Below are 14,948 nucleotides of genomic sequence, written 5' to 3' on the forward strand. Positions count from 1 at the left end.
ATTTTACAAGCACACATATTTCAGGCTTTAAAGAAAACTGATCTAATGTATTGAATCAACATTGTTACTTTATTCCTCCATGAAAAAAAACTGTCTAGGCTGTAAAACCTTAAATCACTTTTTAGTAACTCCATCTGAAAAACCCTGCCAAAATTTTATCATAGTGAAATCTCCTTGAACACTAAGGGTTAGGGACAAAGATAATATTAACATCATCTTTATCTTTTGAAAATTACAGTTTGACTCATTACATCTGAATCTGTAAAAACAATATGTAATTCTACCAAAGTTGGCAACTACCTAACCCCCAAAAATCCCTCATTAACTTTGACAAAATAATCTAAAATATGGTCTGGGATGACAATTTCCCTTGTAAATGACAAAGAACTTGTTAAGAAAAGACTATAAGTAATTTTCACATATCTTCTAATATCCATTCATATCAAATAATCTAAAGACAAAAAAGCAATCATCTTAAATTTCAATTTCTGTTCTTGATTAATAAATACAGCTCTGGGTTAGAAAATATTTTGTCTATCTAGTTCCAATTACAGGTCCATGACTTGCTCAAGGCCAGTCAAAAGAAAGGCTGTAAGAATTGGCTTATTCTGATTCTCAGGTCTATAAGTTTATGTTTTATAAATAGACAATAAACTGTTCTTATAGCAATAAAGCATTTTCAGTGCTTATTTCTAAGTAAATCTGTAGTGTTTCACAATTTTAATTAATTAATTTTTTAAAAAAATACCCACAATGAGCAATTCAATCATATCCCAAACTCCTGTGTCTGCCATTCAAGACCTGTTACAATCTGGCACCTGTCTTACTGCTTCACTGCCACATCCCTCAGGCCATAAGCTCCAACTATATCAAACAGCTTGTAGTTTCCAGAATGTAACTGTTTTGTGTCTCTTTCTTTATGCTAATGCAGAGAAAAGGACCACACAATCCTATGGGGCCCCATGTGCTTTGGATAGGTGTCTACTGCAACACCCAAAACACTCTAATACCTTTGTTGGCCTGTCAGCCTGTCTTTCCCTGTTAGACCAAAGAGCCCTCAGGAACAGGGTATTCCTAATACCAAGCACCTACATGCTTAAATAAAGTCCAAAAATAAAAATATAAAGACAATTAGAGTCTGAAGGGTCTGGCAGGGTAGAAATCAGACTAAATCCATTACAATTTTAAATTTAACTCTGCAATTAATTTGGTCTTAATGTTTGAGATGCAAACATCTTTCACTGTAAATAAACAGATAATTTATAAATTTCTTGTATCTTAGTATGGTTCAGAAGAAACTAAAGCATAACATAGTTCAAAAAAAGGAAATGAAAATAACTTTCTAAAAACATGAAAAGATGTTCCACCTAACTCATAAAAGAAATGCAAATTAAAGCTACATTTTTTTCAGATTAGATCTAAAATCAGATTAGATCTGAAGATATGAGAGAGCAAACATTCTCATACATTGAGGACTGCTGTGAATTGTTTAAGAGATACAGACTGTATGGAAGGCAACCTAGCAATACATATCAAAAGTTTAAATAACTCAGTAATTCCCGTTGCAGGAATTTATCCTACAAATATATCAGACATGTGTGACAAGATCTATCAATTATTCCTAACACCACCATTTGTATTAGCAAAAGATTGGAAACAAAGTAAATACGCAGCAACACCAGACTGGAAAATAAATTATGGTACATTCATATACTATAAAACTACACAGACTAGGGAGAAAGTCTTGGGAAGTTTTTTTATGTACATAGAATGATTTCATATGAGAAAGGCAAAGTGAGAAATGATAGAGCACATTCATTTTTGCATAATGGTAGAGAAAGAAGAGCAAATATTTTTATATATTGTTATATAAGCATCCTATCTTTCTGGAAGCATATGCAGGAAACCAATAACATTGGAACACTGGTTCCCTATGAGAAAGGGAAACAGCTGGGGAACAGCTAGCTACTCACATATTGTATCTATTATACACATACATACGTATTTCAACTTATCCTACGTTTTTTACAAAGAGAAGAAAAAAGTTTCACTTTATCAAATTCAATTATATACAGAAAAGATATTCATAATACAATTAGATATTATAAAATAAATGCAATATTTTATAAACACTCTCATTATTGTGATACTATAATAAACTTATTTATGACAATAAACTCTAAAGAATGAAATTAGAATTTTGCTTAGTTCATTCATATCTTATATCTCTAACATATGTGATATGTAACATCACATACACTAGATAAAAGAACTTATGTTGCTACCAGATTTTTTCAAAAAGCACTAGTAAAATTTTATTGATTAGCGAAATAAATACAGGTCCACAAATAAAGTTATTTTGCAAACATCAACTCAGTAAATAATGGAGCAAGAAATTCTTTTCTCAGTATCTATGAATAGGAATTGTTGCTAACAGCATAAAAAGCTTTTAATTTTATACCTCATTAAAATGCCAAAGAAAGCTTCAAACTTATTACATATAAATCAAATTTTAATAAACTAGACCATATTTTAAAAAGACTAAGAAGGCTCACTAAGCAAAAGAAACTTTATGTGATTCCTTTTTAAATGAAAATTATTTCACAATATCAGATTTTTCTGTTTTTCCTAATAATAAAAAATCTATCATTATTAACCTGTCCATTAAGAAAGTGGCCATTTCGTACAATATTAGCATTATATACTTCAACATTTACTATCCAGTAAATACTTCTTGCTTTCATCTATAAAAATGATGAGATTTAAAAGAAAAATTTATTCTACCATATCTATTATAAATTATGGCATGAAGATCTTGTCAAAAAGGACTATCACATTGCACAGTTCAGGAACATTTTACATATTAAGATGAAAATAGGCCGGGTGTGGTGGCTCACGCCTGTAATCCTAGCACTCTGGGAGGCCGAGCCACGTGGATCATTTGAGCTCAGGAGTTCAAGACCAGCCTGAGCAAGAGAGAGACCCCGTCTCTACTAAAAATAGAAAGAAATTATATGGACAACTAAAAATATATATAGAAAAAATTAGTCGGGCATGGTGGTACATGCCTGTAGTCCCAGCTACTTGGGAGGCTGAGGCAGGAGGATTGCTTGAGCCCAGGAGTTTGAGGTTGCTGTGAGCTAGGCTGTGGCCAAGGCACTCTAGCCCGGGCAACAGAGTGGGACTCTGTCTCAAAATAAAAAAAAAAAAAAGATGAAAATGAACAAGGTAGGACTCTAATATATCAAATTCTGTCCTGCAACAAACTGGAGTTACATCAGGCTTTGGTACACATTTGAGATTATAAGGCAAACGAGGTAGCCAAAATAGAAACCACAATGAATATCATTCCAATTACAAAATAAAACAACTTAAACTTCAAGTTAATTCACAAAATACTCTGCAGATATTCTCCACTTAACAAAAGCACAATTCAGTAAATAAAATCTCAACCATACAACATGCCTAATAATGATGGCTCCTCTGCATCTTAGATATGCTATATACCTTCAGAATAACTTAATTAATATTTAAAGGTCAACTGAATCAACAACCACCAATGTTGACTGCTACTAAGTTGCAGGAAGAAATATTGCATTTGCAGTCATATAAAACCAACATTAAGTGAAAAATCATAGGTGTCTATTAATCAAGATATTAAAACAACTTCAGATATTATCAGGTTCAGTGGTTCTCAGCCCTGGTTGCACATTAAAATCACTCCTAGGAAATTTAAAAATATACTGATGTCAATCTAATCAGAATTGGGGAAGGACTGCATCAGTAGTGTTTTAAAAGTCCTCAATGGTCCTAATGTGTAACCAGAAATGAGAATTACCAAATCTCTTTGATTACAGATGACCCTGAAGATGACTCTATAAACTACTAAGGTCAGTTCGCCTTTCCAGATCTTTCCATACATACAGTAGAAGGGAAAAATGAGTTCCATATATTTCAATTGATCTTTTAATAAATATACTTTGGAGCATTTATACACGTTAGAATCTCAAACTTCAAGCATAAGGCAATTCATAAACCCTAGCATTAATGCCCAGCTATGCTGCAGTTGGAGACTTCTGAAAAGTGCTGACAGACCAGGAGTGGGGAACCTGAGGGCTTAAGGCCGCTTAAGCCTTCTAAAAGTCCTTAAGTGTGGCCGTTTGACTGAATTCAAATTGTATAGAACAAATACTTTTATTTTTTTAATACATTTTTGTTCTTTTATATTTTCAACAAAATAATCCTCCCAGATTGACCAGTGCAATTAGAACATTAGTAAGTCATAAGGGCTAAATTGATGGCTGCTATGCTTATGACTTCTAACGTCCCCCGCCTGACTGGCGCCACTACTGCACAAGGCTGGTTGGCAAGAGTTTTGGAGGTAGAGTATGCCAGTCTGTTATCAGCTTTGACAACCATGCACTGTGTTGCTGTCTGAATTGGACTTATGAATAGTTGCACAGCTCAACAGTATTTTTTAATTCTGTCTGCTTAATAGCCCACCATGTCAAAGAACACCAAGAGAATGCTTAAGGAAGAAAACATTTTTTAATGAGGATTGGGAATTGCATTACTATCTTGTTTCTGCTAAAGATAAGATGGTTTGCTTGCTTTCTGATACTGCAACACCAACATTAAAGACACTCAAGGTCATTAGCACTATGACACTCATAAAGACAACAAATATTTTAAATCAGAGGAAGAGGCACAAAAGGTTGCATTGCAGAAATAAAAAGACGAAAAGCAAAAGCAAAGACAATTCTTGCAAGCAGCAATAAGACGTGGAAATAATGCCACTGAAGCAACTTATAAAGTAACTTATATACTCAGGAAAAAAGGGAAGCCATTCAGTGATGTAGAAATTGTGAAAGAATGCATTGTTGAAGCTGTAGAATGCTTAGACCCTGAAAATATTTCAAAGTACAAACAACTGCCTCTTTCAAGGGGAACCATCCTGATTGGCAGCATGAAATAGCCTTCAACTTAACAGGACTTCATGCAATACTTCAAAAGGAAAATCTGTATTATTCAATTGCTTTGGATGAATCAACTGACACTACTGACTCAGCACAGGTTTATACTTCATTTTGGTCATAACAGAAGATTTTCTTTGCTTACAAAGAGTTACTCACTTCGGGCATTCTGGCAAACAGCATACAGGGAATAGATATCTTCGACAACTTTCAAGATAAATGTCATGAAGTTGGACTGAATTTGGTAAACTTAGTGAGCATATGCACAGATGGTGGACCTTCCATGACAGCAGAACATGAAAGGTTTATCGCACAGACAAAAAAGGTGTTAACAGATCCAAATGCTCTAATTTCTTTTCATTGTATCTTGCATCAGCAAAATCTCTATGTTGAAGCTACTATTTTAATGGACACTTTGCAACAAATTGTAACCATTGTTAACTATTAATATATTCATGCAAATGCCACATGGCATCAGGTTCATAACATGCTAAAGTTGAACCATGAGGTATTCAGTGTGGATTTGCCCTATCATTGTAAAGTGAGTTGGCTATCTCAATATTTTATCTCTGTGAGAACAGATAAATTTTATGAAGAACAGAATCAGCAATGTGAATTATTGAAAGAAGATATCTTTTCTCAAAACACTTCTTCAAAAGGAAATTTCAGATAGACATGTTCCCCAGCTAGCAAAAGTCATTGATGAGCAGTATGACATATGCAAGTCATTTGAAGAATACACAGCTATGATAGAGCTATTAACTGGAGAATACAATGAAAGGCTCACTGACTTTGAGAATCATGACATAACACGCAAATTAGCATTTCAGCCTCACATAGTTGATATCACCAAGACACCTAAGTAACTACAGATGGAATTGATTGAGCCCTCAGTAGTTGACATTTTAAAGTCATCGTTTGATGCTAAGAAAGATCCAAATGAAATATGGGAAAATGCAATAGAATACCCATGCCTTCGGCAACATGCCCAAAAAATGCTTTCTTGCTTTTCAACCACTTATTGCTGTGAATCTACGTTCTCCTACCTAACCCAAATCAAGATGCTCTTAAGGCCACAAATGAGTGATACCCCTCTATAGCTGTGGTCCCAGTCCTTGGGCTGTGGCTAGGTACCTGTCACTGGCCTGTTAGGAACCAACTGTGCATCACCGCCTGAGCTCCACCCTCACCCCTCGCCCTCCACGGGGAAAAATTGTCTTCTGTGAAACAGGAACCGGGTGGCACAGCAGGAAGTGAGCAGCAGGCCAGCAAGGGAAGCTTCATCTGTATTTACAGCGGCTCCCCATCGCTGGCATCACCCTCTGAGTTCCACCTTCTTCCTCCCCCCTCCATGGAAAACTTGTCTTCCGTGAAACCAGTCCCTGGTGCCAGAAAATTTGGGGACTGCTGATCTAGAGGATCAACCAAAACTGCACATCTTCATGCTGCAACCAAATATTCAAATGCTTTTCAACAAAAAGCAGACACAACAAAGTTGTTAACAAAGTTTGTTAACTTTGAAATTAAGAAATAGTTTTCATTTTTTAAAAATTATTAAGTATCTAGTAGTTAGACTTTTGCAAAATAATGTACATTTTTAAGTATATCTAATTGAAGTTTCTTGAATGTGGCCTTATTTGATTACAGCTAAATTAATGCAGCCTTCCAACATAAAAAGATTCCCCATTTCCTCTGATAGACTGTACCAAGAGCCAAGAGGCCAGCTCAACCAATAACTGATGTCTGAGTACAGAAGTAGAACAACAGTGAAAAAGACTTTAAGGCCCGTCAATCCTGGGCTCTGCCACACACTTGTTAACCTAAACCTGGGTTTCCTCCCCATAAAATGGGAAGTAACATCTCTTAAGTAGATATTAACAAGCTAAAAAACCTAATGTAGTACCTGGTAATTATAATGGCTTAATATGTTAATTTATGCCTGTTGAGTTTAACTAAAACCAGAGAACCTGGGATAAGACCGGTCCAGGTCACTCCCACATGCCCACAAGCTGCTTTTCACAGATGTTCCAGCTGTCGACGATGACATCTGGCATGAGCAGACCAAGAAACTTCAGGCTAGCGGGGATAAGGGTCGCAGAGAGGAGGACAAGCCTTGTAAAGCCAAAAGAAGCCTAGAGGCCGCGCATCCTTGCCCATCAAAGCCTGGGCCGCGGCGAAGCGGTTCCAGGATGAACCGAAGGTAGGCCGATCGTGGAAAACAGAGCACGCAAGGTCCCTCACCTTCACCACAGCCGTCCCCCGGCTGCCCTGCCGGCCACTGTCTAGGCCCGCTCCCGGCTTGTTTACAATCAGGGCAGCCATCCCGGGAAGAGCTGCGCCGCAGATGCAGCGGTCAGACCCTTCAACTGGGAGGCGGGGTTGAGCCACCTACCCAGAGGCCTCGGCGCACGCCGCTGGCGCACAGGCGCAGTACGGCGCACCGCCGCGCTCTGCCGACCTCTCCGCGCCTCCTCCCGTCAGTCACTGGCCTTGCGCATGGGCACTTTGTTATGTTTTTATTGAGTCTGCAATTGCTGGAAGAAAAGTCCTCAGTGAAAAGAGAAGAGATTAAACAGAATCAAAGTTTCGGGGTGAAACTCCCTCTCCTGTAATGGTTTCTCCTCTGCATTTGCAAACCAGCCGGAGAGGGAAAGGGAGGGGGATTGATGGAGGCGGGGGACTACAGCTCCCTGCATGCAATGCGATTTTTTCTGTAAACTACAAATCCCAGCATGCCACTCCCCCCGCCCCCCCCCCCCCCCCCGGCATTTGTGAGGCTGTACGTTGTTACTAACGAGTGGTTTCTTAAAGTCGCAATGTGTAATTGTAGGTAGACAACAGAATATTTTATGTAAAGATCTCTAAGAGACAAGGGCTGGATTTAGTGAAAAGAAGACATTGGGTCTGTAAAGGACGTGGTAAAAAGGGAATTTAAGGTCCCACCGACAGAAAGAAGCTGTTTAGAGTGGGTTTGACGCCCGGTCTTCCCAAACGCGCGGTGTTCTGTTTTCTTCCGGGCCGAATTGAACCTCTTCAGCTCCCGTAAGGCAGTGGGTCAAAAGTGCGGGTGAAAATGGAGGTGAATCCACCCAAACAGGAGCACCTGCTGGCTCTGAAAGGTAAATTTTCGCAAACTTCAGTTTCCTTATTCTGTTTTCTTCCCTTGTCTCGTTGTTTTTCGAAGCTTTTGCCACATAGACCTGGTCTCTGGGACATAGGCCTGGTTTTTCTTAAACGCTGTCAGTGCTCGCTCTCCTGCCTTCTCCCTTGGCGCCAAGCAGGAGGAAGCGATTTCTCCTCTTTGCTTTTTAGGTTTAAGAATTGCCTTCTAGAACGAAATAGATACCTGGTAAATTTATACAGAGATACTCTCTGTGATGTGTGCTGCTGCAGTCTCCAGATTTTAGCTGCCGAAGCTGATGCCCCTGTCCTACCGAGGAGATTTCTGTGAATGGGGGTGGATTACAGCAGACGTCTAAAGTGATTTTTACTCCTGTTTCTCGCCTCTTCAGGTGGCACCGACGAAGTTATCAAGCTTCAGCTTCATCTGTAAAATTGGTTTTGCATGATTTAACAATACACAAGGATTTAACAATACACAGCAGTACGGCATATAGCTACGACATACAGATTTGCTAAAATATACTGCAGCTTACTTCTATGTGGGAAATGTATTCAGAATTTCATGTCAACTTTCACTTTGTACACGGCGATTTTGAGTAAATTTGATGATTTAATTAGGTCATTATTTAGGAAAAACCCAGCAAGACAGATTTTTCTAGAATTTCTATTGTTTTCTGAAAACCTTTTATTTGAAATGGATTCAGCTTTATTTCATCTGTTTTATACTACCACGAATGCATTTTTTATTTCTTGGATGTTCTAATATGTGGTTAACAGTGTCTTCTTGGACTGAGCCGAGGAAATGCTCAATAGACATTTGGATTCGGTTGAATTGCACTTAGCTTCCTTATGGCATCCATTTTAAAAGATTCCATACCCCTCCCATTATGATGTAGGCAGCAAACATTCCAGAAGCTCATCAGTCCCATTTCGTAACATGTAACATATATACTGACGGTTGGAGTTAACAAGACTGTCTCTGTGGAACTAAGCAATTTTATAATGTTAAGTAACACAGCGATGGGACCTGTAAGCTTAGCCTGAGTAAATGATCTAGACTAAAATGGATTGTTACTCATGGAGAAAAGGGAAAAGAAAAAAAAGAACTAATTGCCATGTTTTTTTATCTCCCAATCTCATCAAGTATGTGGGATAAAAATTACTTACCTCTCATAGGTTAAGCAACTTCCCCCCCCATATCTAGTAGGTGATTGAGGCAGTATATCAACACAAGGCCTGCCTCCATCATTCCGAGATGCCATGTTGCCTCCCAGTGATTGAAGCAGCATTTTTAAAGATCATTCCTTTACTGACTACTTTTTTTTCCCTTTGAGACAGAGTCTTGCTCTGTTGCCTCAGCTAGAGTGCGGTGGCGTCATCGTAGCACACTGCAACCTCAAAGTCCTGGGCTCAAGGGATCCTCGTACCTCAACCTCCCAACTAGCTGGGACTGCTGGCACATGCCAAGAGGCCCAGCTAATTTTTCTGTTTTTAGCAGAGACAAGGTCTCTTGCTCAGGCTGGTCTCGAATTCCTGAGCTCAAGCAATCCTGCCTTGGCATCCCAGAGTGCTAGGATTACAGGCATGAGCCGCTGCACCTGGCCATTGCTGACTACTTTGATGAGAATTTGAAACAATTCTATTAGCTGCTAGGTTTGATTTATACAGATTAGAAGCTGTTAAACAGAGTTGAATTCCAGTGATAGGGAGACTAACAGCCATTGGGAATTTTTTGGGCTTTGTTATTCTTTATTTTCCAAAACAAAAGATACCTGGGAAAAAGTATTTAAACAGCCTAAAAAGACAAGTGAAGTGCTTTAAAATTCACTGATAATTTTAGCTTTATTAAACCTCTTTGATACCATTCTTCCCCATTGTCCTAGTTAATCAAGAATTTTTCACAAGTTTTAATTTTACTGATGTTGGATTTAAATATGTCAATTTAAATGGTTAAGTTCAGACAATAATGAAAGCATTCTTAATGCCATATGTTATAATGTGAAAGTGTAAGGAAGGTAGAGAAAAAAAATGAACACATTAATTCTTTTTTTTTTTTTTTTTTAAGACAGAGTCACGCTTTGTTGCTCAGGCTAGAGTGAGTTCTATTTCGTCAGCCTAGCTCACAGCAACCTCAAACTCCTGGGCTCAAGCAATGTAACTGCCTCAGCCTCCGGAGTAGCTGGGACTACAGGCATGTGCCACCATGCCCGGCTAATTTTTTCTGTATATTTTTAGTCGTCCAGCTAATTTCTTTCTATTTTTAGTAGAGACGGGGTCTCGCTCTTGCTCAGGCTGGTCTCAAACTCCTGACCTCGAGCGATCCTCCCACCTCAGCCTCCCAGAGTGCTAGGATTATAGGCATGAGCCACGGCACCCAGCCTAACACATTAATTCTTAAAAGAATGTTATCACATATTTAATGTTATCACAATATTTAATCCATATTAAAAATAATGGATTTTAAGGACCACAGTCATTTTTTAATTTGAGAGTTATCAAATCTGCTAGTGGACATTAAGAGTAGGTAAAAAGAATTATTAGTTACTTCTCCTGACTCTTCAGAATCAGACAGTGGTTCTATTGTGACATCATGATGGGAGTCCCCATTCACAGTCATCCTGGCACTGGGCCGCAGTTCTTTAATGATTTGGGGGGAGAAGGGATTCAGCGCCTTATTTTTTTCTAGGATATGAAAGAGCCTGTGTTACGGCTCTTACAGCTTTAGGCCTGGTTAGGAAGCCTGACTTGCAGATCCTACGGGGCTCCATTCTTGAGCCTATGTACTGTATGCTGGAATTTATTATCAGTGACTTACTCTGGGGACAACTTGAGGACTTCTGCGTTTTAAGAAAAAAGAAAAGAGTTTAAACTTCTTGTTCCTCCTCCAAATTGGAATTCGGGAGCCATGGTACTAGGATCTCAATACTGCTTAATTGTCCAAGTTATACCCAGAAGATTTTGTCACAAAATCAGTTGCTAGGCTGGTTAAAATGCAAAGTTAAACCATATTCATGTTTTTAGTATTTACTACTGAGAATGAGATAAAAAGTATTCTGTCCCTATATTTGGTGAAATTCATAAAATTTTAAAGTATAAAATTTTCTTCCAGATTCAAATTTAAAATGATTTTGTTGTCCTCAATTCAGATGTCTCAAATTTTTAAATATTACATTTTTTGTTATCTTCATATGACTCCAGTATTTTAAGAATCAATAACTTACTCTTTGTTTCTGCTACAGTCTTAGGATTGTTATTATTTAATATATTTATACTTCCGAGTCCTTTGTATCTGTTGAATTAAACATGTTGACTACTAGGATTTTTATGTTGGAAGTGATAGGGCATCTAATTCAAATCCCTTATTTAAGTGAGAGGGAGGATTTTCAAGTTTGTAAATTACATTCATATTTACCAGTAGCACTTTGGTAAAATATCATATTGGGGTTGGTTTTTGTATTTTGTTTTTCCTTTTATCCCTGCCTATTTATATGTAGGCTATCCCTGCCATATCTTATTCTTTGCAATACTTCCACTTTAGGTCCTGTTTCCTCTGATTTGTCAAGAGAGACAGTCTTGTCATAATAAATTACATTCTAGCTCTGAGGAGTTCAGCTAAGAATTTTTTCTTCAGTAAGAGTAACTGGACTACTACAGAATGACTACAGAAGTAATATTACATTATCGACCACATGAGAGTGATCCCACACAACTGCCAAAAATTGCAGAAAAGGCAATTCAGGACTTTCCTACTCGTCCACTATCAAGATTTATTCCTTGGTTTCCACATGATGGATCTAAGCTTCCACTCAAACCTAACAAATCACCACCTGTGATTTCTGGAGAGGCAGCTGAAGATGTGAAACAGTACTTAACCCTTTCAGAACATGATGTTAAATCACAGAGTTATGATTGCACAGTACACCTACTGGAGTTTCAACCTAGTTTGAAAAAGCAGCGCCTAATCTGGTCACACACAGTGAATGAACACACTAATTCTGGAAATCTGGATAAGCAATCAGAAAAAGGGAAACAGCACAACAGGAGGTCTTGGAGTGTTTCACTTCCTAGCAGTACTGGTACAGAAAATGTTTTTCCTTTGTCTAAAAAGTTGCAAGATAGTTTAAAGGCACTAAATTTGCACTCACTTTGTAGAGCAAGATGGACAATAGAACACACGATTTGTAACAACCAAACTCTGGAGGACATTTGGGCAAAACTCAATCAAATTATCAGGCACAAGGAACTTCCGTCTTGTAATGCTACAATTCAGAGACATTTAGGCCAAATCTGGGTGTTCTGTGATGTTAAGTATTGTGAATATGTGGGAAATCTTCTTAAAGGAAGATTAGCACTTACTGGAAAAATTAATTTATTTGTGCATAAATACGGTGTTATTTTTAGTATGTAATGAATTCCACTGATTGCCAAAAAGAAGAATATTCTGAATGAACCGAGTGTAAACTATAATAATGAGATGAAGAAATTTTTACTGGTTTTTAAATTTTTAATGACTTTATTTTTTTATTTGACCCTTTCTTAGTATAGCCTATTTATTCTGACATTGTAGAAAAATAATGTGTGGTAATATGTGTACAGTTTGTGTCCCAGAAATGAATAAGTATCAGATGAATTCTTAGGCTTACCAAGTAAGTCAAGAACTTTCTGGATTCTGCATATTAGCAGCCTTCTTTTAAATGAATTGTGTTAAAGTATTGCTTATATTGAATTTGAAGGTAAAATGTTCTGTTCCTTTTGTTCTACTACTTTCTAGTGATTGAATTAGATAGTCTTATGAATTAAGGTAAATAGTTTGGATTTTGGTGAATCCCTAAAATCTAATTTTACTGTATTTTTTCTTTACTTGCCTGAAGCATAATGATTTCTTAAAAAAATAAAACTCAGTGCATTTCTATCGGCAATACTATTCAAGTGACATGAATATAGTTGAAAATGGAAGACCACCCCAGATTTTTAATGCTTTTTCCAAAGATATGTAATAAATAACAGTTGATGTGTTGTTTTGAAACAAAAGCACAAAAAGTATAATTTGCCTAAGACCATAATGTATCTTTAAGGCTATAATTTGTTTTGAAGGAAAGTTTCAAATATGGATAAGAGATCAAGTTATTCTCTGTTGTAATACAGTCTTAATGATTGTTAATGCTAATTATTGCTTGGCTGATTATTGGAGTCATTGTAAGCTTCTCATAAGCATAAGTTATAAATTGGGTTTACACATTACACATCATCTCATAAAAATATTCAAAGTGATTAATAGAATAAAAGATTTGTAAAAGCATGTAAGCATGTATTTATTTAACAAATTTAAATGCCTACCTTGTGTTAGGGGCTAGGATATAGTAGTGAAGGAGAGAAACATGGACCCTGTCCTCACAGAGCTTAGATGGTGTTACTACACTTAAGTCAGAACAGGTCCCTGAGAAAAACCAGTAAGACTCTACTCAGTAGGAAGACAGAGACATATAGTACAGTGGCACGGTAGGAGCTCCAAAACACATAGTGAACGTGCCCTTAGGGATTCTTCATAGCCTGTGCTGACTGAGGTTGCTTATAATAGGAGTCCACTAATTTTTAACTAAAGCAACAATTTTTTCCTGATAGGTTTCACTCTATCCAAGCATTGTTTTGTTTTTAATTACTTCTGGTACCTTTTTACTGTATGAAATGAGACTCTTATCTAGAAACTAATCATTGTGTGCATGAATGCTTCCAGAAGTCATTGACTGAAAAAACACTGGGGAATGGGGAACTTTTCAAAGCAACTTCAGTAATTCCTTCCTCTTTCATTTCATTAATCTTTTTACTCTTCAATCAGGATTACTGGAGAAACTTCAGGGACTTATTCAGTATTGCCAGTAAGTTTGCAAATTTGTTTGATATTAGGCAATTATAGACAGTGTATTTGATTTTTATTCAGGTCTTATTCATCACAAGGTTACTAATCAAATGTTAGGTAATCATAACAAATTTTCTTATGATACAGTTTTATTCTTTTGGAATGATTTTACACAGAACTGAAAATACAAGGTACAGTCAGGAGTCATGGAATTCTTATGAGCAGTTTTTTGTTTTGTTTTGTTTTGTTTTGTTTTTTGAGACAGAGTCTCACTCTGTTGCCCTGGCTAGAGTGGGTGCTGTGACGTCAGCCTAGCTCACAGCAACCTCAGACTCCTGGGCTTAAGCAATCCTACCTCCTCAGCCTCTCGAGTAGCTGGGACTACAGGCATACGCCACCATGCCCGGCTAATTTTTTCTATATATATTTTTAGTTGGCCAGATAATTTGTTTCTATTTTTTAGTAGAGACGGGGTCTCGCTCTTGCTCAGGTTGGTCTCCAACTACTGACCTTGACCGATCCACCCGCCTCGGCCTCCCAGAGTGCTAGGATTACAGGCATGAGCCACCGCGCCCAGCCGAGCAGTTTTTTAATCTAAGATTCACAGGTTAAAAAGAGCTTCTTTGTCTTCATATGTGGCATATTTAAATTTTTCCAATTTACTCTATATAAATTGCTTTCCACCCCTCTGAAAACAATGAAATTCCTAAATGGGAAATTGAAGATTGAGTTTTACTTCAAATTGTCCTATGATCTTAAAAGAAGAGTCATTTTTCATCTACCTGGACAGTACTCACGTAATCAAAGCCTAAGAATTTAGAACCCACTATTCTGTAAAGTCTTTTTAGAGTATTTAGAACCTTAGGCGATGATTCTAGCACTAGCTAATAGTAGGGCCCAGCAATATTTCTGGGTCCCACTCTTAAGTCATAGACATGGAAATAAATTGGGGAAATAAAGAAGTCTATAGGAAGGTAAATCTGTGAGGGCATTTT

At 37.4% G+C, this 14,948-nt stretch overlaps 3 protein-coding genes across 7 annotated transcripts in view; 2 read left to right on the forward strand and 1 right to left on the reverse strand.

Moving 5' to 3' along the window:
• TRIM23 (tripartite motif containing 23) overlaps positions 1-7,406 on the reverse strand; it is a 33,313-nt gene extending 25,907 nt beyond the window's left edge. For both annotated transcript variants that reach the window (XM_045565862.1, XM_045565863.1), the window contains exon 1: positions 7,215-7,406. In XM_045565862.1, the coding sequence (XP_045421818.1) occupies positions 7,215-7,295 (81 nt within the window). In that variant the 5' untranslated portion in view covers positions 7,296-7,406. The remainder of the gene's footprint in view (positions 1-7,214) is intronic.
• Positions 7,407-7,762: 356 nt separating this feature from the next.
• The window catches only part of TRAPPC13 (trafficking protein particle complex subunit 13), a 38,343-nt gene continuing 31,157 nt past the window's right edge, over positions 7,763-14,948 (forward strand). For all 4 annotated transcript variants that reach the window (XM_045565613.1, XM_045565615.1, XM_045565614.1 and 1 more), the window contains exon 1: positions 7,763-8,092. In XM_045565613.1, coding sequence (XP_045421569.1) covers positions 8,047-8,092 — 46 coding nt within the window. In that variant the 5' untranslated portion in view covers positions 7,763-8,046. The remainder of the gene's footprint in view (positions 8,093-14,948) is intronic.
• Positions 11,639-13,341, forward strand: SHLD3 (shieldin complex subunit 3). The gene has a single exon (XM_045565619.1). It carries the CDS (start codon positions 11,752-11,754, stop codon positions 12,502-12,504), a length of 753 nt encoding a protein of 250 aa, XP_045421575.1. The 5' UTR covers positions 11,639-11,751; the 3' UTR covers positions 12,505-13,341.

Source organism: Lemur catta, chromosome 12 (assembly GCF_020740605.2).
Source record: "Lemur catta isolate mLemCat1 chromosome 12, mLemCat1.pri, whole genome shotgun sequence".
In the NCBI taxonomy this organism is placed as follows: domain Eukaryota; kingdom Metazoa; phylum Chordata; class Mammalia; order Primates; family Lemuridae; genus Lemur; species Lemur catta.